This window comes from Ischnura elegans, chromosome 3, assembly GCF_921293095.1.
Source record: "Ischnura elegans chromosome 3, ioIscEleg1.1, whole genome shotgun sequence".
NCBI classification, from domain to species: domain Eukaryota; kingdom Metazoa; phylum Arthropoda; class Insecta; order Odonata; family Coenagrionidae; genus Ischnura; species Ischnura elegans.
In genome coordinates this window covers 66,283,210-66,307,566 of record NC_060248.1, presented here as the reverse complement: position 1 = coordinate 66,307,566, position 24,357 = coordinate 66,283,210, and the positions used below count along the sequence as shown (strand labels likewise).

Here is a 24,357-nt window from a genome sequence, read left to right as displayed (position 1 = left end):
CTTAAGACTGACCTTAACCAGGATTTGACACTATTAACAATAAATAAAATTATATTTATTGCCTTAACTTATAACTTATAAGTCCACTTATTATGAAAATATGACAATAATCTAATGTACCTTTCATTACTGAGTTTTCAGACAAAAGGTATGTGTACATCTTGCCAAAATATCTCATGTGATTGCATATATCAAATTTGAATTGCCATTAATTTTTGTGCATTTTAATGCATGTATTACATGTTCCTTTAAATATGTATAGCCTACAAATATTTCAGTTCTTCTGAAAGACATCACAGAAAAATTTCAGCTGGAAAGTCAACCCTAAGTAAATGCTTGAAGTGATAAAGGGTAGTAACTTCCTCATTCCTACTCAACCAATTTAGTCTAATTGTTATTTCTAAAATATTCAGAAGACAATGCCATTATAACCATCTGCATGAGTACTATTAAGTATGAAAGCCAGATTGAAATGATTAATAGAAATTCAAAACAAAATGTATATACTGAAACTTAAAGAAATAAATAAAATAATTGCATTGCAATTATTCACTTTACAAAAAATATTTGCTACAAAAGTATGGCAAAATTATCCCATTTTAAAATTAGCAACCCCAGCAATTATTCTATGAAATATGCTACTCGGGTAAATGTGTAATTTCGACTGTTAATTCTAATGGTCCTAAGTTATTCAGGAGTAGGAAATAAATACAGAGCAATTACCATGGTTTCAAAAATCATTATACGTATCAAGCATGTGTTTTGCCAAGGTTTTTAACTTGCAACTGAATTAATTGTCAGTAAAAGTAAATATGTTCCTCAGTGCATGTATTTTGTCATTGGACTGATTCTTAGTAACTAAATCAGGTGTTGTTTTAAGTACTTGAATGTATTAATAAGATTACGCTTAAAAATGATGAATAAAATTTATTTTTGCAAATGTTCCCCATTCATCTTTCATTTAGCAACACAATTCATTTCCTTCATCATCATTTTTCCACAATCATTGAAATGATTTGTCTCAGACATCCACTTTATTCTCAACTCAGCTAATTATGTCACACATTAATTTTCTGTTCTACATACTTTGCGGCATTTATGTCTTGCAGTATCAACTACCTTTCCTCCAAAGCTAAAACAGCTCCACGGAGGGATGAGATTTCTTGTTAGCTTAAGTGATACGCCACTGGCATGAATTTGAGAGAATTTTGATTCTGGCTAGGCAAATAATTTTTCCTCTGAGAAATTTTCACACTTAGTGCAAACTTGCAGATGAAACCTTCAACAAATGTCACTAGTCTGCAGTTAATTCATTGAATAAGAAATGTTATTCCCAAGCAGGAAATTGGCAAGTAAGGTTCAATACAATTTATACCATAAAATACCACTGAAGTCATGCAAAGCAAATATGTATAATTAAATAATATGTTTCAGTAGTTGGGCATTGCTTGACTTAGTGGGCACTTAACATAGTGAATTTTTTAAAACTAAGTTTTAATAATGAATTTTGCTGTATAGCCTCAGATGGATGGAAGTCTGATGCTGGTAAGTTGGGAACAACTTGTAATTTGACAAATTTGGACCTAACTTTAAGGCCCGTATTCTTAGTCGACCCTGTAGGGCCAACCGACCCTGGATACGTCATCAGCCCCTACATAAACCGATCTTGCCCTACATACGCCAAATCAAGCCCTACATATGGCCGTTTTTGGAACTAAACAGGCCCTACTTGATGTAGGGTACCCAAACCAGCCCTACACCCTACAAAAACATGGCGACCAAATATCGTCTGCTGATCACTTCGATTAAAGAATCTACGTTACAATGGATATTAAGGGAGACGAGCTCGCACAAACCATTTTAAAATGTACAGTAACACAGGGGAAAGGTAATAATACTACCACTTTATAGCCACCAAGTTAAATAAATTATAAAATTGACTGAACTAATAAGAACAATATAGCGGTATACAAGCACCTTGTTTCTAAAAATATATAATAATATTTTTCACATTTGGCACTTGGCATACTTATGGGAAACCAATACTTTGTTTACGTATAACCATAGAAAACGTATTTTCATACCACTATTTGCCACATAATAAACTTGATTACGAAAGGTAAAAGCGAATAACGAACCTTGATGATGCAACTTAAGTTCCCACGTCAATGATCATATTTGTTCCGTACTTATTACTATCTTGTATAGACCTCTTTTGAAGTAATTTAAAGACAGTAAAGTTCTACTTTTGGCTTGATATGAGAGTAGTTGTAGAGATAATTATGGTACCGACACGACCTGGCGGACGACACCAATTGTTTATTTACCTTGAGCCATTGCCCTAACAATATGCCCGAAAATTATCGGATGTCTATGCTCAGTTTCATAATTAGTTCCCATTACGCCATCAGAGTGGAAAATTGGCGCTATGCCATCATCTACATCATTTCAGAGAACTCGACGACGGAATCACCCCCCACCACTCATGTAGGGTCAACTGAGAAACGCATGTAGGGGCCTTTTGTTACGTAAGGACGGATATGTAGAGTCGACTAAGAATACAGCCCTACGCGTTGAAATGAGTTACACAGCTGAGTATCAATTTTGAAGATTAAACATAAGTCAACTAATAGCATTGAATGTTAATCCCCTGATTATGTATAGTAAATATAGACTTGAATGCACCAACAGAAATACTAGATGTAGGTAATCTTGTTTTTAATAGGTTAAGCTATTCTCCTAAAGTTCATAATAGTAAATTTTTTTCAGCACATTTTTTTAAGTCAAGCCATATAGTGGTGGACTTACCTGAGAGATTATTTCTTCACCGCGAAGGTTTTTATTCTTCAAGTTCCCCACCCAGAAAGCAATGGCACAATTATTTTTAAGCAGCATTTCTTTGACACGGAAGACAAGCCGATCTAACACACGTTTCATCACAGGAACGTGGGCTGTGAGTCCCACATCTTTCTTCACCTAATAGATAATAAGAAGAAACATCTTTAAAAGCACATAAACATTTTTTTTTAATCGACAAAAAGGAAAATCATGTGATTACATATTTACCATTCAAATTAATGATTAATGGCATACATCAAGGGGTACAAATATGTACTACTTTCTAGGTATATGATATTTATTCAGCAAGGAGGTTTCAATTTGATTACAGTGGAACCCCGATATATCATTCCCGCATTCGTCGTGTGGCGTTCCTGGTCCCAAATAAAGTTACATAAAGACAATGTAGTTTTTTTTCCTGTATCTATTGTTCCCCGAAGTATCGTTTTCCCGCATTGATTGTTTGAAGATCGCGGTCCTGTCATGTATTTTTCCCGCATCCATCGTTTGAGGAAAATGAGACGAAGTGTTTACGATGTGTTATATTTGGCTAATGACGACAGACAGTTTGAATCTTCCCCAGGAGATTGAATTACCATAGGGAGAAGCTGAGTGCCATGGAATAGTAACAATGGCGCATTTCCCAAGATCCGTTATCCCCCTCCATTCAGCATTCGCCTCCCCCCTCTGACGCTTTCCTCTTCTCCAAAATCAAACAAAAGGTCCCAGCTAGCACAGGGATTGTATTACAAAGACATAAGCTTTGAAAGAAAAAATGTAGTTACACGAGAAAAATAGAAACGTGTTTCGTGCCTCTCCTATTCTCGCTCACTGAATTTTTTCAGCCTATCTCCTTCAAAGTTCCCCGTTTGTGGAGGTCAACTGCTGGATGAATCACCAATTAGCCCAAAAGGTGTCTAACAATAATTTTCGGCAATTGGTATTATACTTTTATTAGATTGAAATATTGGTAATGTGCACATAATTAAAAAAAGAATGAGACCAAACACGACATATTTTTAACCTTATTCTAGCATTTTAAGCATGGAAATATGTAATTGGAAAAATACCATGGTGACTTCTGGCAAAACTCGATATATGTACTCGCAGTTGAGCTTCTCGGCAGCTGATGCGGGCATTTTTTTCCGAAAACGGGACATCAGGTTACAATTAACGAGTTATACTATAAGTCTCACTTGTGAGAGTTACTCACAAAGGGATATCTTCTCCAGATATTTTGTTTCTCCCTACTAACAATCTGAATTCATCTGCTCATCTGGCACTAAGCTAATTAGAAAAGAATGGGTAAGTTGACTTCCCTTTAGGACAAAAAGTTTTATAGCGCAGTCATATGTTCATGCTTCACCCCCTGCAGTATGCTCTGCATACGCCGTACACGATAGCATCAGTTCCGAACTTCACCTTGTTCGAGTATGTACTTTACAGTACTTTCCAGGGTGGGTTGACTTCAACCTAGCGAGTGAGTTTCATTTTTATTAATTTTATTTTTATCCATCTTCGGACCATGGCCCTTCTGAAGAAACAAGTGAGAACTTTGAAAGATGGACTGAAAATAATTGAAGATGAAGAAAAGAATCCGGGCTAGTGGCGTGTGAGTATTGCAATGCCTCAGGTTGTCTGCTAGCACATGACTGCAGGGGTGGGGGTAGAGTGAGATACATAGTGAAAATAAGAACTGGGATGAAGCCGAGGATCAGGTGGGCGTGCCGCTGACGATTATCACAACACTGTTCACGCTTTACACATTGCCTCAATTACATTAAATAATAGACACTATTTTTGGCCTTTGTGATCCATCTCACAGCCAATCACTGTGTCGGCAAAAGCAGTTGTTTTAGGCACAACATGCACATTGCTCTTGTAAATACGCGTACTTGAAATGGCATTTGATGGATAAGAATTTTTACATCAGACAGAAATCCATAATAGCAGAGCAAATGCCGAGTGGAGTGCAAACATTTCTTATCAAGGTGGTGTGTTCCCTTAGGATATTTGAAATAGATATAAGTCGAATCAACAATATGACCCATTTCGATAAAAAACTAATATTCCTGTAATCAGCTAAAATCTTGTTTGAATCCCTTAATGAATATCATAATTACGCGCAAAAATCCAGCATTTCCTGGGACATAGGCAACCAATTGAAAGTTCGTTTTCCCACATTCATCGTTTTTTTCATCCATCCCCCTGAAAAACGATAGATCGAGGTTCTACTGTAAGTTGAATATATGTACCATGTGCACTGCATTGACATTCACACTAATTGCCACAGGAAAAACTTCTAGAGCAGAATTGAAACCAAAGACCTATGTCTTTATGGGCTATCACTCTATCCACGTTCCTTAATTCCCATAAAAATGTTATTGAGATGGAGGAGAAGCCAAAGGGTCCATTTCCTGACTCATTTGAATTTTTCCAATGGCAATGATTACATTACATGATATGTAACAATTGTCATGATACCTGTCCTTTTGATCCATCAAGGATGGCAATGCAAGAAAGAGAAGCCACATCTGATTTCAATCTCATTCCTATGGTATGAACTGTATGCTAGGGCTTATCCGCTCTCAGCAGTAACATTTTCATTTTGAACCTGTCGCGTGAATGATGATGAAATTCACAAGTACATATTTGTCATTGGAAAAAATTCTAATGAGCCAAGATATGAACCACAGACCTTAGCTTTTCTTCTACCTCAATAAAATTTTTATGGGAATTGAGGGACATGGATAGCATGCATATGTTATGCATAACGTAATTTGCAACAACTCTAAAAGGTATGTTGACACCGCCTCAAACTAATGCTGTTGCAAAATTGACAAATGGTTCATTGCTACCGAGGGAAAAATTCAAGCCCATTTCACTTTTTACAAATAATATCTGTCAAAAGATCTGTAAGCAAATTTAGACAGTGTAAATGCAGAGAATACAATAAGAGGGATGAAACTCAACAAAAATTTCAGTATACAGCAAGTACTCCATATCATCTCAGTAAATATTTTAAAATTGATGACATACAAATATGTAAGCCCAAAAAAGAAAATTTGATGATTTACCTTACAATCACAGCATAGATGTTGGATGTACCTAGTGCTTGTTTGTAGTTCTCTAAGAACTGAAGACACTTTCTGAGGGTGAGAACTGAAAGCCTTATCCAAAACAGGCATTCCATTACTTAGAAACAAGTTGACCAAAGAATATGATTTCTGCAAAAAAAAATTCATTGAGATTGAGCCGATTGCATCATATGATAGTGCATTGGAGAGATCTGATTTCATACAGTTCTTAGGGCTGACATCAATAAGTTGATGAGGTGTGCACAGGAAAAGAGTGGACCTGTAGTTGAGTACCCCCTTTCTCCTGCCCTCTCTTTTTTATCTCTTTTGTTTTCCACTATTCCTGACAATGACTCAAAACATATGCAAGCAGACCCCAAAAAAAGGTAAATATGTAGAGTCCAGCATACATACAAGATTTACATCTGGTCAACTGCAACATGCAATGGGAAGCCTCAGCTTTCATATGTAAGTTAAAGGTCAAGGAATGCGGTTGGGTACATTGTCTCCTTCAGGAGAGAGCACATGCCACTTTGTGCACTTTACTGCTGTCATTATTCTGGGAGGCTAGCAATATGATAAAACATAAATAGAAGCAGAAAATTGCAGTAGGGTTAAACAATAGGGACATTTAAACTCAAACTTTGTATAAGATAGGGGAAAAATGATGAAAAGAATACAAGATGATCTTTCATGCATTAGAGAGAAATTTAGTCAGATGTCACTTTAGAATGCCTGAAGGCATGCAAAAGCAATTATATATGTACTCCCATATTAATAAATTCAATTCTATGATTAGAGGACAGTTTAGAATATATGTACATATACATATCTAATCTTTTCGTATATAGGCATCCCATTGATTAAACAGCCATACACGTTGTGCCAAAAGAAAATACCACTGTGGTTGAAATGGATGATTTTGATCCATAATCAAGTGCAAAAATATTTGAATACCAGCATTTAATGATACTGTTTCAGTGCCTGATCCCAAAAACAAATGATAATTTCAACCATTATGAAAGTCCAGAGGTGAAAAGATTCACGTCTGAGTGCAGGTGATGTGTGCATAAGAAATAAAAGTAATGACAGGATGAGTAACTGTAATAAATCACGGCAAATTAATAGAAGTATCTCATCAAAAACTGTTAGAATCAATTCAAGTAAAATTTTAATGTTATTAATAGTGCCAATAATCAAATCAATTTTATTTCAATGATTCAATTAAACATCAAGTTCAATGATTATTCAGGATTAAAAGTCTCTTATTACACTGTTCAAAATACCTCTAATGTCAGACACACTTCCTCACCACATTAAAAAATAAGCTTCGTAATTTAAATTGTATCCATATCATAGTCAACCCACAGCAGTGGCCGTTTGAGGTCTCCACTACTGTGAGGTAGATTGAAAAGGTATCGATGAGATCACAGCCTGAAATTATCAAGTGGACTCAAAATGAAGTTAACTTGGTTATTGGCACTTCCAAATATTCCATAAGCGATAAAATATACATGAGCGACATTTGCCTTAAACTAAAATATGTATTTCACAAAGGAATCAAATGCATATGTACATATGTAAAGGAGTTAAGAATGTAAGGTAGAAAGGACCCACCTTCAGTAAGACACTCAAATTTTTTCTAGAGTCGTGAATTTTTGATATCTTCACAAGAGAGTGGATACATTTTATAACAATTTCCCACCACTCAAGTTTGATGTTTGCAGTAGGAGCCTGCTGAGATGCAACAGCCTGAGAAAATTTGCTCTGAGTAGCTCTCATTTGCGTTGATCTCACTTGTGAGTTACCCGTTTGAGTTGGTCTGGCAGGAGGCTCTATATTTTCTTCTTTAACAACTAACTCAAGCCATGTAGCTAGTGCATTAAATACTACATGAAAGGAGGTCCTAAATGAGAGGAAAATGGAAAAGTATTACCCATAATCATAATTCCACATAAAATAAATAGCAGTAAATACTGTGCGAAAAATCCACAGAGAAAAAAATCATTCGCCTTGACCGGGACTCGAACCCGGATCCCTCGATTTACGGCCAAGTGCTTTAGCCATTTAAGCTACCGAGGCGTCATTCTTCCCTGTGGAAATTTGTGGACTATACCGGACATGGTGGTATGGACTGCTGAGCATATTATGCGACGAGCAGTCCGGGTTCGAGTCCCGGTCAAGGCGAATGATTTTTTCTCTGTGGATTTTTCGCACAATTTGTGCATTGTGGGTGACTCCCGTAAAAGTTATCACCGTGGCTAGTCCCGGTACACTTAAAAGCAGTAAATAAATTCAGTCTCACTCATTATTAGCACAAATATGAAACACTTTAGCACATCCTTTCAATGATTGCTGCCCTTACTTCACCATCCAATGACATTTAGGTGGAATAAGTTTGCCTCACATCTTACTCCACAAAATCGTGAGTCAAAGAGATATGACGCAAGCAAAGCTCAAATTTAGAGTAGAACCTCAATTCAACAAAATTCAAGGAGCGCAAACAGAAGTGATTTCTTCAATGTGAAACTCGCAATTCTGAAGTAATTTTTTTCACCAAATTCTCAAGCTTGTAAATTACGTTTTAATGAATCTGATAGAATTCATTTACATTCAATGCCTTAATAAAGTTATATATCATATACATTTAGTCCTCCACAAACAAAAAAGATATGTTCTGAGACATTATTCATGAGTTGAAAAACCTAAGCAAGGCAACGAAAAGTGTAGTTATCCTGAAAAATGCAACACTGCATTACAATTTTGTGTTAACTCGCAATGGTGACTAACTGATGAACCGGCTGCGCATGCAACGTGACTGGAGCTGAAAACATTTCCCAGCCCTCAGGATGGAAAAACTCACGATACGCTAAACAGTTCCTGATTTCTCAACAGTTTAATTGATACTTCGTTTAGATTGTTCCCAAAACGCGATCCTCTACGTCACACAATGTTGCTTTGGCCTGCCTTAAAGGCACAAAATTTGAAACTACGGGCATGCTTCAATTTTCTTAAACGTTCGTATCTCTGATAGTTCGTAAGTCGAATGTTCATAAGGAGAGTACTTACTATACAGGTATTCATATCATATTATATTTTTATATTCCATTCCCCTACATTAGCAATTTTTACGTAGTGAATAGTAATTGTCCCGTTAATGTGATTAATCTCAAATATATATCAAAAATGCATACAAATGATGATTATTTAGTTATTAGCTTAAATTTACATTTTTAATGGTTTTTTGTTTTGCTTGCGAGACAAATATTTAACGACAAAAAATAATCTACTGCAGGACTCAGCAAGATTTCCCTACAATGACAATCTGTAGATAAGGTTTTAATTAATTACAGAAAATCAATCATCACCCTTGGTGCTCTAATGAGTTAAGCAAATGAATTAAACATGTCACTCAACTACCAATGCCAACAGGATGTCAATTGTTATATTTTTTCATTGTTTTCTACATACAGGCATACAAGAATCACAAAACTTCCTATGGATCCTTTCAAAAGACAGTTTTCAATTCTCTTTAAAATCTTACAGATTAAGTAGCAGCTGACACAACTGGAATATTGTAATGGACCGAAAAATGACATCATTTATTATAATGATACTTTGTCTATATTTTGACCAAGTTTCAGAGACTTATACTGTTTTTGGGCGTCCTTACATTAGAAAAGGCTGCACACCAATTTTACGAGACTTTTTATATAAAATATGTTTTTTCACCAATTTATCCAAAATGAACAGTTCTGACAACAGATTAAATTGAAAGTTTGATATTTTTAACCATTAACTTTTATGAATTCAAATCAACAAGAATTGGATGTTTTTATAAATATTAACCTTAAATAGCACATGACTGAGAAGGTTCTTGATAATATGTATTTAGGAAAGAAAATACATATTGAATTGACTATCCCTTACACTCCCAAATTTTGTATGCTTACAAAACTTACAAAGCCTAAAGAGATATGCAAATATCAAATAATTTTATGTAAGTATTGATTCTAAGGACTTTTTATTCCCCCAAGGTGCTTCATTAAAGTGAAAAAAAATCACCATAATATGACATCAAACTACCTATATATGTATGTAGTACATAGGTATACGACTAATTTCAGGAGGCCTAATTTGTATAAAAAATTGGGGCTACTGAATGAAAAAATGGGTAAAAATTATGAGAAAACTTTCAAGGGAGATAAAAAAAAAGTTTTACTTACTTTGTAATAGCCGGGAATGCAGACAGCCTATCAGCATTGCTTTTCAAATCAGCAGCTGATAATGCTACTTCATCTATGATTCGGTGCAGAGATTCAAGAGGAGAGCCAGTAGATTCCCATTCATCTCTCTTCTTCTCTGAGCAAGATGCCCACAAAAATGATGTCATTATGGTACCAAGATGCTCTGCGGCTCCCGCACCCGTCTCTGGATGTCCATCAATTCCAATCCATTCACGACTCAAAAATGTTCGACACACCTTCACTGTAACAATAATACATTTCTCTGACATTTTTCATTAGAAATATAGGTAGAAAACTGGTACCAGGGTTCATACCAAATTTCTATTTTTAATTTACCTCAGTTTTCCCTTATTTCCACCCATATTGTTTTAAATTTCTCTGACTTTATATAAATGGTGTGGCACACAAATTCAGAATTTTTTTGGGAAAATGTTGCTAAGTGTATTGTGGAATTTAACCATGCAGCAGAATAGAAAAAAAGTCATGAAGCAACAAGTTGGCACTGCCCCGTGCCACCCAGCCAAGACAGCAACAAAATTCTCACTCCTGATCCTCTGTTCTAAATTTCATGCAATAGAGTGGAGCCCATTAATAAAGATGCCAATGGGGCAAACAAACTACACCATCATTATCACCATAATTCCTGAATTTTTATTTTCCTGGTTGAAATATGAATAAAAATGAGTCCAATCCTCAATCATGCAATATCCGAGAGCACCAAATTAAAAGGTAAATTATACATTAACATGTATTAGTTAACTAACCAAGCTCTTCACGTTGAGTAAGGCGAGACTCAGCCAATAGAGTGGCACGATGAATCAAGGTGACTAAGGCCACTGCAGCAGGCAATCTTACGACCCAATCAGCAAACCGAGCAAAATATGAGCATGACTCTTCTGCCAGCTGCACAGCAGTCATACTAGACTGGGTCCCTTGTGTTGGTCTCCTCACTGCCCCCAAGCGACCTCCAGTGACACTTAAAGCATCTATGACAAAATTGAGAAGAAATAAAAAAAAAATCTTCAAGGTTTTAATTTTTTTAATGTTTAAAATTTATTTAATAAATGGTAAAACAACATATGAACAATTAAGATTAAAAGTCATTTAATATAAACATGTAGACTGCCATGCTAGACACAATGACAGGCCATGGAGGTAAAGAATAACATTGGATTTTTTGTTGGTCCTGATCATGATTCCTGATTCTGGTTAAGTTCCTGGCATCAGTTGTGGTTCTCAGCGGTGTGTTAGAATTTTATTGACTAATTTTCTAAAGCTGTTTACTGATTTTTGTCCAGGCATTATGAAAATTGCCTAAAACAACACCTTAAATTATTTCTCAAGTGATGGGAATTAACTCAATTTAAATTATGTAATCTATATTGTGCTTAAAAAAGCTTAAAAATTGTACTGCGTGCCAATTACTTCAGCACTCTTTCTTTCCGGCTTTGGTTCTGGTTCCGATGCTACTTCTAACAACTGGAGAACCACAGAAGTAATCCACCATCCCTACTTAAAAGGTACATACATACAGTGGAAGCACAGTTTAACCAGTGCTCATAATCCTTGGAAAAACGCTCGCTATGTCGAGCTGTCATTTTATCTGAAGGTGAAAAATGAAGTTTCTTAGTTGCTATATTTATCGAGGTAGTCTGACTGATTTTCTTTCATGTACATGATATTTTACATGGGAATAAAGCAGCATTGGCCTTAATTTGTGTGTGTATACATATATAATATTTCAAATAAAGTATACCAAATTAATTTGCTTCACTTGTTTCCACAAACCAAGCATCTGTGACTAGATGTCGTACAATGTAAAACAATGTGACTACAGATCTAGGATAGTCCAGGATCACAGTGCAACTGCAGAAATGATATTCCACACATTGTACTAAACAGTCCACTCATATGAGAGTCAGTTGTATCAGAGCAGTCATAGTAGATGCATTTACTTGAGCATGTAGAGCAGCAGTGCAATAGGGTGGTTTCCTATTATTTTTTTATTGCCTAAATCTAAAGAATAATACTCCTAGGGTACGTATTTCATGCATTTAGATATTTAAATGACGATATCTATTTTTTGCGATTAAATGAAAAGTGAAAATTTTCAAGCGTGCGAAAACGCGACGGCTAAGTATGAATGCCGGGAAAACTCTGTGTGACGTCGTTCTGGTTCCCGCTGCCACAAGTGAGGTGACCTTGGGGAGAGGCTTTGAGTGCTGATACGATACAGGCTGCTAGCAGGTAGCGCTTGGCTTAAATAAGGATTATTAATACTAGTGATGGGTCGGTTCGATTCCTCGATTCTGGGCTAAGAACCGGAATCGAAAATGAGTACTTGCCAAGGTGAAAAATCGATCCCGATTCCAATAATACTTCAAGCCACAAATTTATATACGACCGCGTTTCCAATAGTCATTTGAATTTTTGCACCACGTAATTGTAATAAAAAAACACATAACAGTGGAACCCCGATCTATCGTTCCCGCATTCATCGTTCACCGTTCTTGGTCCCAAATAAAGTTCCATACAGGCAATATAATTTTTTCCCGCATCTATCGTTCCCCGAAGTATCGTTTTCCCGCATTGATCGTTTGAAGATCGCGGTCCCGAGGCAAAATTTTCCCACGTCCATCGTTTGACGAAAATGAGACGAAATATATACCATGTGTCATTTATGTCTAATTAGGAAAGGCACATAATTTGAATCTTCCCCAGGAGATAGAACTGCCATAGGAAGAAGCTCAGTGCCGTGGGAAAGTAACCAGGAATTTCACTTCAAAACATAAGAAGCGGAAAATAAAATTAACTTCCAAGTGATGAGGTCATACAGCAAGCTTCACCAGCTAGATTTGAATATAGCACAGAGACAGTCATGTACAAGTTTTCAATACTAAGGCAATGTTCAGACTATTAATAACATAGACATGGCACATCTCAAATCTCATTCTAACTTGTAGTTACTTAAAGAAAACACATTAATTTGTGGTTAGGTCTCTGCCTAACTACAGCTCAGCGTGAATTGGCCCGGTGTGGCACCGATCAATCCAGCATGCAGCCTCAGTGAGCTATCAGTACTGCCCCTACCGACAGCCCGGCTGACTGAAAGACTGAATCCCCGCATGACGCTACACTGACCTTAGTGGCTGTCGAAACAAAAATTGTTTTTGGAGGTATTATTTTTGCTATAGGCAGTAAAACGGATGCCCTCGATTACTATCAAGATAACTATTTATCCACTGCTCTGAAGAGATATAATTTGCAATACCTAGTGTTCACTGTGACAGGGAGTTATTGGCCTAGCTTTGTCCATAATTTTTTGCATGTTAATCAGAGGCCATTTGGTGGTATACTACGCATCACTTGTTATAACAAGATTTTTATTTATTTCAATAACCCCTGAAAACAGCACAATCAGGCCTTTACATCATGGTATTTCAACAACTACATTATATAACACCATAACAAATACATAATATAATATCAATAACAATAATATATAATAAAAATATTGCAAAATATTTCAATGGGTTAACACTGCAGCTGATTCCCAGGATTTACAAACTGCTCTTCAATGGTGGAAACATGGTGCAATAAATGGCAGTTGTGTGTGAATCCTGGAAAATCCACTGCAATGTCTTTTTCACTGAAGAATAACACTATCACCTCCATTTATACTTTAAATAATCAACCCATTCCCTCTGTCCTTTCCCACTCCGATTTAGGAGTCACTTTTGACCAAAAATTAACTTCAAACCGACATCAAATTTCTTCACTGCATCATGAATGGGTCCTTCAGATGCATTTATCTCCTGACATTCTTTCCACTCCACATTCCAACTCGCAAAACCCGCAAATACTGAAACTCCATACCATCCCAAATTCTGACTGTCAATGTCCCATGGATCCCTTTTTTACCACTTACCTCCTTTTTTCAATTCCATCTCAAATTACTTCTTCTTCTCGTGACCTCTTTGTCTTCCGCACCAATTTCAATAGCCAATGGCAAAGACTTTCTTTTTGAAACCCACTTTTTGTATGTATCGTTTACGTTAAATATGATTGTTGTTTATGAGATTTTTTTGTACAGTGAGTCCTCGTTCTACATCACCCCGTTTAACGTCTTTTCGCGATAACGTCACGAAAATTTTACGACCGTGATTCGTTTATCGCCCCTTCGCTTCGCGATAACGTCGCGTATTTTAAATTTCGCGCAAGAAAAAAGGCGAAGTGGCAGGCGTTACAGGCTGTTTGTTTCGTGGGCGGTAATACGGTCAGTCTATTCAAAGTATAAAACGGTGTGTATATTGTTAATTGCGATTACAGTTTTGGCAAATTTTAGCATCAGAGACATTTCCACGACAATGTCCAAGAAAACAATGTTCACAATAATTTTGGTTCCTGCTACTGTGACGATGTTTCAGCGATGATGATGCCCAGGCAACGCCCGCCCGCCTCAATTCGCAATTAAAACCATCTCTTCGATTTCATAATTCCAGTTTGCCCGCCCTCGCTCATTTGCGCCATTTTGATTTCGCTCCTGACCGGTCCGAAAAGAAATTCTCGTAGCGAGGGTAGGGCCTATGGACCGGAGCACCGGATCCCCGGTCTGTAGCGTCTGGTAGCATTCATTGGACCGCACTATAGCAAGCCGAAAAGCAAATGCTGGAAGATACAAAAATGGAGAAGGATTTATGTCACTGCTGCTATTGTCGTCGATGAAGACAGGAACTCGTATTTATGCCATAGTTTGGCATTCCCATCGTAAAAAATGCCCCAGATATGATACGCTAAAATTTTTTCGCATAGGAATTGTGAGGTCTAAGAACTGATATTCAATTTTTACATTGTTTTTATGGGATATTATGCTTCGATTAACGTCATTTCGTTTATCGTCACATTTTTCAGGAACGGTAGGTGACGTTAAACGAGGACTCACTGTACTAGTTTTTTATTTTTTATTATTTTTACATAATTTTATTTTGTTTAAAAAACCCAATTTAAAGGCCTTAGTGCTATTTTTGGTGCTAAATAAATAAACTGACAAACACACGTCAACACCTATACCCTGGATAGGGACAACCTATGTAGGCGGGACTCAATAGCACAATCTAGCGTTTGGCAGGCGAGGACTGCCCCACTGCTACTGAGGCCGGCAACTGTAGGCCATATTAAAAAAACGGAGTTTCCACTGCAAACTAATTATTTCACCAAACAACAAGAATAAAAAGTATTACCCTTTAATAACCTCATTCCTGAAGATCCCATGGCTGCATATCCATTCCATGACAAAATTATCTCTATGTCCTTAAAGAGCAAATGGAAGCATCTCGCCAATATGGGCGAATGTCCTAAAAACATTTGGGGATTGTCCAATATTCCATCACATCCATCAATTGCATCCTGCAATTTAAAAAAATCATAACATGAATGGTAGACTGCACAGTACGACACTCTTCACTAATTCCTCCAAAAGATGTATACCTTAAATGTTCTCATACATTAACATTGAAATAGCCCAGATAAAACCTGCAATGGCCTAGAACTGAAGCACAGTGCACAAATATGTAGTTTCACTAACCAAATTTCAAATATGAGCTGTAAGTATAGGAAAAAGTAAAGAATATCAAGTAAGCAACCATTCCTAGCGAACCACTACTTTACAGCAAATATACTGATAGAGGGGCTTCCATTAAAGCGATTTAGATTTCTGGGAAAATTAGAACAATTATCTAACAAAAATTATTTTCTACATTGCTTTGTTTTTAGTGAGTCATGAGAATACGACACATTGGTTTAATTAAATACCAATAATTATCTAAATAATTATCTAAATAAAACACCAATTATTCCAGGCCACTTGCCAAATTCCTCAAGTGTTTCCTGAGTTATTCCATTAGACAATTATTTCCTGAGTTTTCCACGTTATTAGACACCCTGGTCAAGAATTCCAGTCATCAGAATCATTGGCATAAAGATATTAGTATTGAGCTAATTGAAATTAGGGAATAGAGGAGAGCAGCATGGATCTAAAACTGAATAAAAGCACAAGGTTTGGTAACAGCATCAAGATTCAAGTACAAACAATAAATATCTTAAAGAAACTGGACTCCAAAATTGCTAGGCATGGCCCATGACACTCTCTAATGCTCAGAGAAGAGGCCACATTACACCCCTTTAATGTGCAATTTAAGGATACACTACTTTATAGAGTGCATTCAAACCTGCAGCAAAGATACTATGAAACAAATCTGATACAAATCTCACCTGAAAATATTCAGAAACTCTCTCAAGTTTCTCACATATTGAAGGCAAAAGGGATACAGCTGATAATGCAATGTCTTTCGATTCATGGAGATCCAAATTAAGAAATACACTTGTCTTCTTCCCTGACAATAAGCCAAAAGGTGACATTCTGCCTGCATTTCCTTTACTACTCATTATCAATGGATTGCTGGGCAACTTATGCTCTAATTTCAGAGTATATTCTTCCAAAAGGTACTTCAATTCAGGTGGTCCCAATTCTGACGGTCTCCTGCGGGTAGACTAAGAGTAAAACGTACACAATTAGCTTCGATCCATCAAGAGAATCTATTTCACGTTATCCAAAATATCAAAGTAATTTATCTTATTAAATCCAAAACATATGGAAATCATATTTATGCAGCTATCTATCAGCAATGCCCCAAAAATTTCCTATGCACTTAGTATTAAAACTCCACTACAAAATTTGTATGGATACATTTACTTAACACACTCATAATAAATTACCAAAATATTTACAAAATTTAAATAACTACATTTACGTCATCTGATTACCTTACCATTTCATCAATCTAGAAGCTAATGTGGATTAAGAAAAAAACCACTATAGACTTTGAATTCATAGTAGATTTAATCATTGCAACAAATAATGAAATCTCTTTTATTATGTACCGTATATGTCTGAATATAGTCCCCCCTTTTTTTCCAAAAATGCCTGTGGTAAAAGTAAAGGGGGGGACTAAATTCAAACACATATTTTTAACTTTTCCCGAAACTGAAGCCTCAAAATTAGGGGGGGGGGGACTATATTCAGAGGGGGACTATATTCGATGAAACACCGTAATTCTTCTCACAAATTATTCCAATCTTATATTCCTATCTTGTCCCTGTTTAAAAGATATTTCAGGTTTATCATAAGTTGATAGTTAAGAACTAAAAATATTTCAATTTGATTGCAGAAGAGGGTAGTTTCCTTCATCAAAGAAAACGAAAGGCATTGATTGCGATTTGTTACCCACCATTAGTGTACTCATAATAAACAAATTATTTGGTTTTAGAAATAGCGGTTTAGACGAATGGCAATGGTCAATTTTTATCCTCATTTGAAAAAGGCCAGATTGGCGCCCATGCAATGCCACTCCGTGTGACGTCAAAGGGACCTAGATGCTATACGAGTAGTCAGGAGTTTTACATCGTCTGAGATTATCAATGCATGTATGAGGCACAGAGCTCTGGATAACATCTATTAATAATCACCTATTAAAATTGCCTAAGGTCAGAAAGTTTCCTTCGTTTGACAGGGTATTAATAATCCTTATTTAAGCCAATCGCTACCTGCTAGCAGCCTGCATCGTAGCGGCACTCATAGCCTCGCCCCAAGGTCACCTCTCATGGCGGCAGCGGGAACCAGGATGACGTCATACAGGCTTTTCCCAGCATTCATACTTAGCTGTCGCATTTTCACGCGCTTGAAATTTTTCACTTTTCATTTAATTGCAGAAAATATAGTCATTTAAAAATCTAAATGCGTAAAATACGTACTCCAGGAGTAATAATCTTTCGATTTAGGCAATAAAAAAAATAAGAGGAAACCACCCTATTCTTTTCAAATAGATACTTACTTCAGCTGTATATTGACCTATTACAAACTCTTCCCGCAAAAGAATGAACACTTCTACATCCAACTCTCGAAAGAATGGGGCCATTAATGAGAGAATTTGTTCACTCTTATGGACTTTGCTGCCAATGCCCTCTTTGGGATTCTCATCCAGATCTTCCTCATCCTTCCCTGCTGCATCTTCATCTCGTTCCTCTCCACCACTTTCATTATCATCAGGGTCTTGGGTGCCAACAGCAAGAGAATTTGGGAGTGCTTTCTTGCTCTTCTTGGATCCTGGGTTAGCTCTTTTCCTTTATTGATAAATATAAAAATATTGAGCTACAAGTAAAACACTAATAACCAGTAAAATTTTACTTAGACTGGCAACGTGTAGGGCATGAAACTATGTATCTTAGACCATATGTTCCAACTTTACATTTCAAGGATTTTCAATGAGGTATGTACCAAGAACAGCAAACACATAATTTTATCATCTACCTTCAACAAGCAGTGTATGTAAATTTTTTCATATCGATAGCCATATCTTATGATAGCAATTTCAAGGTAATGAACAAGAGTTTTGAAAAATGTTTATTTGTATTGTTCAATGATTAACTATATGTTAAAAATTCTTCCTTTCATCCAAATATGAACAATTAAAGAGGCACCTTTTTCTCTTTTGACCCTTCTTCACATCTTTCCCTGCAGATGCAAACGAGGGCACTGGAGTTGGACATAAATACTGGCTTGCAGGAGGAATGTAACCAGGAATCTGGGGTAAGCATTCACTAAGGATGCCACGAAGCTCAACTATATTCATCACACGCTTCATAACCTGAAAATCAAAGAAAAACAAATTTTACTAAAACTTTTAGGCATGTCGAAGCAGATAATTTCCTACATTCATGCCAGTATACATTATAAATTCCATCATTTTCTGTTGAATTGAATAGACAAAAATCAAGGAAGACTATAAGAAGGATTTGAATAAAATTTTTCTCAGCATGATTTCTCGGGAATCTAATTATAATGGCTAATGGTGGCAGCAGCATTATTGATGCCTTATTGATAGTTGCAAAAGGCCATATGTATAGCATGTTGATTTATTATTAAATTGCTCTGATTGTTGACCCAGAAAAATATGTAAACCCAAAATCTTAGGAAAAAAAAGTAACAGGAGACTAGACTTAAGAGAGAATTTCAGAATAAATGAATACAATTAACAACCTTTTTCTTTAACAGCACATCCTTTTGGAAAGTAAATGCATTGACAAGTTCTATGAACCAATTAATGGCAAAAATAATCGATGACAGGAAAGTCCTTTGCTCCATGCAACCAATGGCAGCAAACTCCTCATGAACTGGCACTCCATCACTTCCATTTTGCTCCAACATTTTTGGAAGAACAACTCCACACCCAAGCAAAGCATCGATGCTCGATAGATCTCCATCTTCCAATCGGAACCGAAGAATACGCATCAGTCGCAATAACGGATTCATTACTTCCAATGGACGCTCCACCCTGAAAATATCTTTTGAATCAGTGAAAGCAAACTCTTTTTCATTTGTGAGAATGAATTTACTATGGCCAATGTTTACCAAAGACCTTCCAACCCATTTTTTTCATGGGGCCAGTTCTGTGGCCTAACCACATAAATCAATTTATATTCAATCACAATGTTATTCATGATTTACCAAAGGCATACATAGGGATGGGAGAGAAGCTGAGCCTCTAAATGAAGGTGCATGTCATTGACACATTTCAACCTGCAATATAGCACCCAATGCAGAGCACTTATTTACTCCCGCACTTCCGTCAAGGGCATTCTAATGTAAAACCAGGCAATAAATATACATGCAAGGATAAAATTCTATGCAAAAAAATTGAAAGAGGGTTAAATTCTTCCACCGTGTAATAAAAAAATGCTACCACATACTGGCAGTTTTTAGTCCTATTTCATGTTAAATACACAATCACAAAGATCATTTGACATTTGTTTAATCGATCATTGACTATCTGCCTACTAGTTTTTCAACATTCCTACTAATCCCCCAAGTCCTTACCTACACTCCATTTCCTACTTCCTACAACAAGCACAATTTCTTTTTCCTCTAAATGACTACATGAAACAAATATTCAAATGTATTAAATTGCTATATTTTGACCATATAAGACGTTTTGCAACATTTTATCTCTACACTTAAGATTTCTCTCAAATCAAATAGGCAAGAATGATGCAGAAAAAGTTAAGTCTTGAAACTAAGTTCAAAAATACTAGGATGATTACGAATGGCATATTTGCCTTTTGTGATCATCTGATTATAAGCACAAATAAAGCTCCACAGCATGGATTAATTTACCTAAAAAATGAGACATACTGAATTTAAAAATGCATTCTTTGCACTTTTAGTCACCTATGAGAGTTAAGGATCTTAAAAAAAACTTAAATGAGTGAGAAAAAAAGAGTAAGCATAGATGGATAAAGAAACAAAAATGTGTAACAACCCTGGTAACAGCAATGTAGTTTACATTTTTTAACTCTTGAACTTCCACTGCAATAAAATAGTAATGCACACAAGTAAAGCTACAGTAACTTTAAAAACTTTTTTACCTCACTGGAGCCTGAAGTACCAAAATCAGATGAGTTTTGTTGAACTACCATTTAAAACTCTTTAATTTGTACCATAAATAATGAATTTTACATGTAGTTTGCAGCTGAAGCAGTAGCTATTTTAAATAACTCAAAGGAAACCTCAAAGAAGTATTTTCCATTTTTTCTCAGAATTCACCGTATTATAGCCTTGGTTCTAGCACAAAAATAATTGAGGCTTAGGGATTACATTTCCAAATCTCATTTCCCTTTACCACTTGAACTATGATTACAGCACTCATTATCAAAACTTGGTGAAGTTATATGAGCATCAGATACACTAATTCACATGGCATGGGCTTTTTGAACTATGTGCTCCAGTGAAGTAACTGTAAGAGAAAACCAATAAAGATGGAGAAGAGAAACAAATAGAATCAAACCCACTTTTCATCAACAATTCTTCCTCCAAAACTGATACGAGGACCACCTAATCTCTCCTCTCTCTGGGAGACCAATGGAGTAAGTTTCAAAGCAATAGGGTTCACCAGATCCTCATCTAATGCGAATTGCACAGACAAAGGTAAATCTACAGACCTGAAAAATAAGACATCAAAGCCTTAGCGTAAAACATGTCATAAGCAGAAACATTCGAAATACTATGAGGGGAACATTCATCCTTCAAATCATTCCTCAAGATTTACAGTCACCAACAGTACAACTATATTCACAGAAGCCAAACTATGTACGTATTTATAAAATTTAGTAAAAATTTTGGGAAATGAAGAAAAAATTTAGATGAAACATCTTAAAATGCACTAATGAATTCTGTAAAGTTATTGTCCCTCAATAATTTGTAACTCAGCTTCTTTTTTTCATTTTATTCAATTAAATTTAAATTTTCTCATTTAAGTTCCTCTGCTTAGGAAATTGAACTACATTCCATCATGGTTTAGCCAGTTATTACAGCCCACACTTCAAAGGTGTAATGGGGGAACACAAATTTGCACACAATCTAAACTTAAAATGCTGAATAGTGACACTTACGATTCAAAATTAGAAGAAGTTTCATCAATGAAACTGTCCTGGAAGTCATATGTCATGGTCTTCGTTATCCATTCCTGATAAAAATAAAAAAGCATAATAAGCACCGTTTCATTATGGAACTTTATTACAAGGAACAAGCATATTATGGAACAAGCATTATCAACATTTACAAACATATTATGCATAAAATGCACATACGCATTCATAGCATATTTTATCCTTTAAGGATAAGTTGGGCTTTTCATTAGATCAAAGCTACTTTAATCACTGACATTCCAGAACAGGAGTGATTCTTCATACTTAGGGTTGATTATGCATAGCAAAAGAGAATAATCAATGCTGTGAAATATCAGAAACATTGGTAATATGTCCCAGTATGAGATTCAAATGGCCTTAAACAAGTGTACAATCCTATAAAGATGTACTGAATATAGAGTGAAAAATCATAATCCATCATGAGGATTTAAGTAGACTCTCGTTAATACAAATGATATTATGTATCACGAAGTTATCATTTTGACAAAGTAAATCATTGGTCCCGACGAAAAGGCTAACCTAATCTATATTAAAGGTTATTTTTCACACTTATTACAAAATTATAAACATCAGTCCCAGTCCTGGCTAAAGTTCATTATAAAATGAACTTTATTATGAAGCTACATCGGTCTGTAATGGCATTTAGGTGGATATGAACTACACTACATCATAATCATTACGTTACGTTTAATTTCTCCTCATGTACTGTGCCCAAGAGCGTCTTGTTTTTTTTCTTCGGTAGGAGATATGTACTTCAGTATCCACACAGCATATAGTAAGCTCTATTTCTGTGGCATCATGGTGACCCACTCATTACCGATCGTAAATTGGCCGTATGATAAGTCTTCTTCTGACAAACATTCAACTTTCAAAGATACGAATATTCGAATTTATTTATTCATTTGAACCCAAACCTACACGATGGAAAGTCTACACTCTACCTACCACACCAACCTGATCCCCACATGATAAGGAAATTTCAACATTTACAAAATAATATGATTAAAAGGTTAGCCAGCCAAGTTCAACCAAGTTAGCAAAAGTTCTCACCATGAATTTTTCATCCAGGTCAGCATCCATAGACATGCAAGACAACTGATCATAAAGAAGACCAATAATTTCTGCATAACAACCACATGTGCTCAACACCAACTCTGTATCCAAGAAAAAGGAAGTTTACAATAATTTAATAATTTACACGAAAAAAGAGAAGCACTATCAAAAAACATTAAACTTTCCCAATAATATGTAAATAATTGAAAAATACCAATACAATAGTAATACCATATTTCTACAAATATAGTCCCCCCTAATTTTGAGGCCTCAGTTTAGGGAAAAATGTTTTTAAATTTGCTTCAATATAGTCCCCTCTTCACTTATTCCAGGGGGCATTTTTTGGAAAAAAAGGGGGAACTATATTCAGATATATACAGTAATCAAAATTTTATACTGTGTGACTTCACTCAGAACTATGATCTTGAAGAATAAACTGTAAATGTGAATGCAGTGAACAGCACTTGAGTCAACCCCAGCAGATAAATTTCATCGCTAGATGCAGAGTCAAATTAATGCATAACTCTTCTTGTTCTGTGGAATCTTTCTCTATGGCTAGTTGCAGCAGTAAGGAAAGAGAAAGCTACTATTGTCAGAAAATATGAAGCCCTGTAGGGGTCACAGTCTGGCATGATGCTACATGTGTTATGGCTACCTAGGAGGGTCTAGGAGTCTCACACTGCATATACTCTCCAGTTTCCCATATGCATTATGTGTTCTAATTAAATGGTTGAATTCAAACTTTTGAATCATTCCATGACCAAATTTCTAGAACATGTTCTTGTCAAACCCTGAGAGCCTACACTGTTCACTGTTGAAAAATGTACACTTCTGTTTTGCCTCCTGAAGAGATAGTATAAGGAATACAAAAATAAAATTCATCAATGTATTTTCAAAATAATTTGTACCAGATTTGGCAGTTTGAAGTCATTCTAAAGGCTCTTTTAACATTACAGGGGAGAGACCTCATTAATTCATTTGACAAATACAACATACCTATTTTACAAGATACCTCAATTATTCACCAGATTTAACTCAAACATAACAAAAAATGAAAAAGTAACATTACTTACCAAGGAACATCACAGCATTGGCAGCTTTGCTTCCAGGAACCAGTGATTCTTCACTGGCTTGAGAACCTCCACTGCTAGCTCGAGTGTTTGGTAGAGATGGCCCTCTAACCACCATATCACATTCTGACTCCACTGAGGCCATGTGTTTGACTGCCATTATAGAGGTGATTACACCTTTCCTTTTCAGCCTAAAAGCACACAGGCAAGCACATTAAAATTGATGAATGGGAAATCAAGCATTAAGTGGGAAATGGGAAAATTAAGCATGCTCTTCCCATTATTGAAATCCAAAAGCTATTTTCTTTGGTATAAAGAAGCTAGAGCCACTCTAAACAGATTGCTTTTACTCATGGAGAATCATTGAAAGGATCAACATGAAACAAAAGCTAAGATGCCCTAAGAAGCCAGGATTTTTTAATAGGGTAGTTTCCTTCATCAAATAAAACAAAAGGCATTGATTGCAATTCGTTGCCCACCATTAGTGTATTCATAATATACAAATTATTTGGTTTTAGAAATCCTAGGTTAACA

General features: G+C 35.9%; 1 protein-coding gene across 1 annotated transcript in view; it reads right to left on the bottom strand.

Annotated features, from left to right (window-relative positions):
* Window positions 1-24,357, bottom strand: part of LOC124155968 (Fanconi anemia group D2 protein) — a 54,686-nt gene that overhangs the window by 3,357 nt on the left and 26,972 nt on the right. The window contains exons 12-25 of the mRNA XM_046530210.1: window positions 23,827-24,014; window positions 22,751-22,854; window positions 21,665-21,738; window positions 21,065-21,214; window positions 19,257-19,551; window positions 18,698-18,864; window positions 18,052-18,340; window positions 16,433-16,711; window positions 15,403-15,568; window positions 10,927-11,148; window positions 10,142-10,403; window positions 7,533-7,821; window positions 5,916-6,065; window positions 2,809-2,976 (exon numbers count right to left, since the gene is read on the bottom strand). Coding sequence (XP_046386166.1) covers window positions 2,809-2,976; window positions 5,916-6,065; window positions 7,533-7,821; window positions 10,142-10,403; window positions 10,927-11,148; window positions 15,403-15,568; window positions 16,433-16,711; window positions 18,052-18,340; window positions 18,698-18,864; window positions 19,257-19,551; window positions 21,065-21,214; window positions 21,665-21,738; window positions 22,751-22,854; window positions 23,827-24,014 — 2,803 coding nt within the window. The remainder of the gene's footprint in view (window positions 1-2,808; window positions 2,977-5,915; window positions 6,066-7,532; window positions 7,822-10,141; window positions 10,404-10,926; window positions 11,149-15,402; window positions 15,569-16,432; window positions 16,712-18,051; window positions 18,341-18,697; window positions 18,865-19,256; window positions 19,552-21,064; window positions 21,215-21,664; window positions 21,739-22,750; window positions 22,855-23,826; window positions 24,015-24,357) is intronic.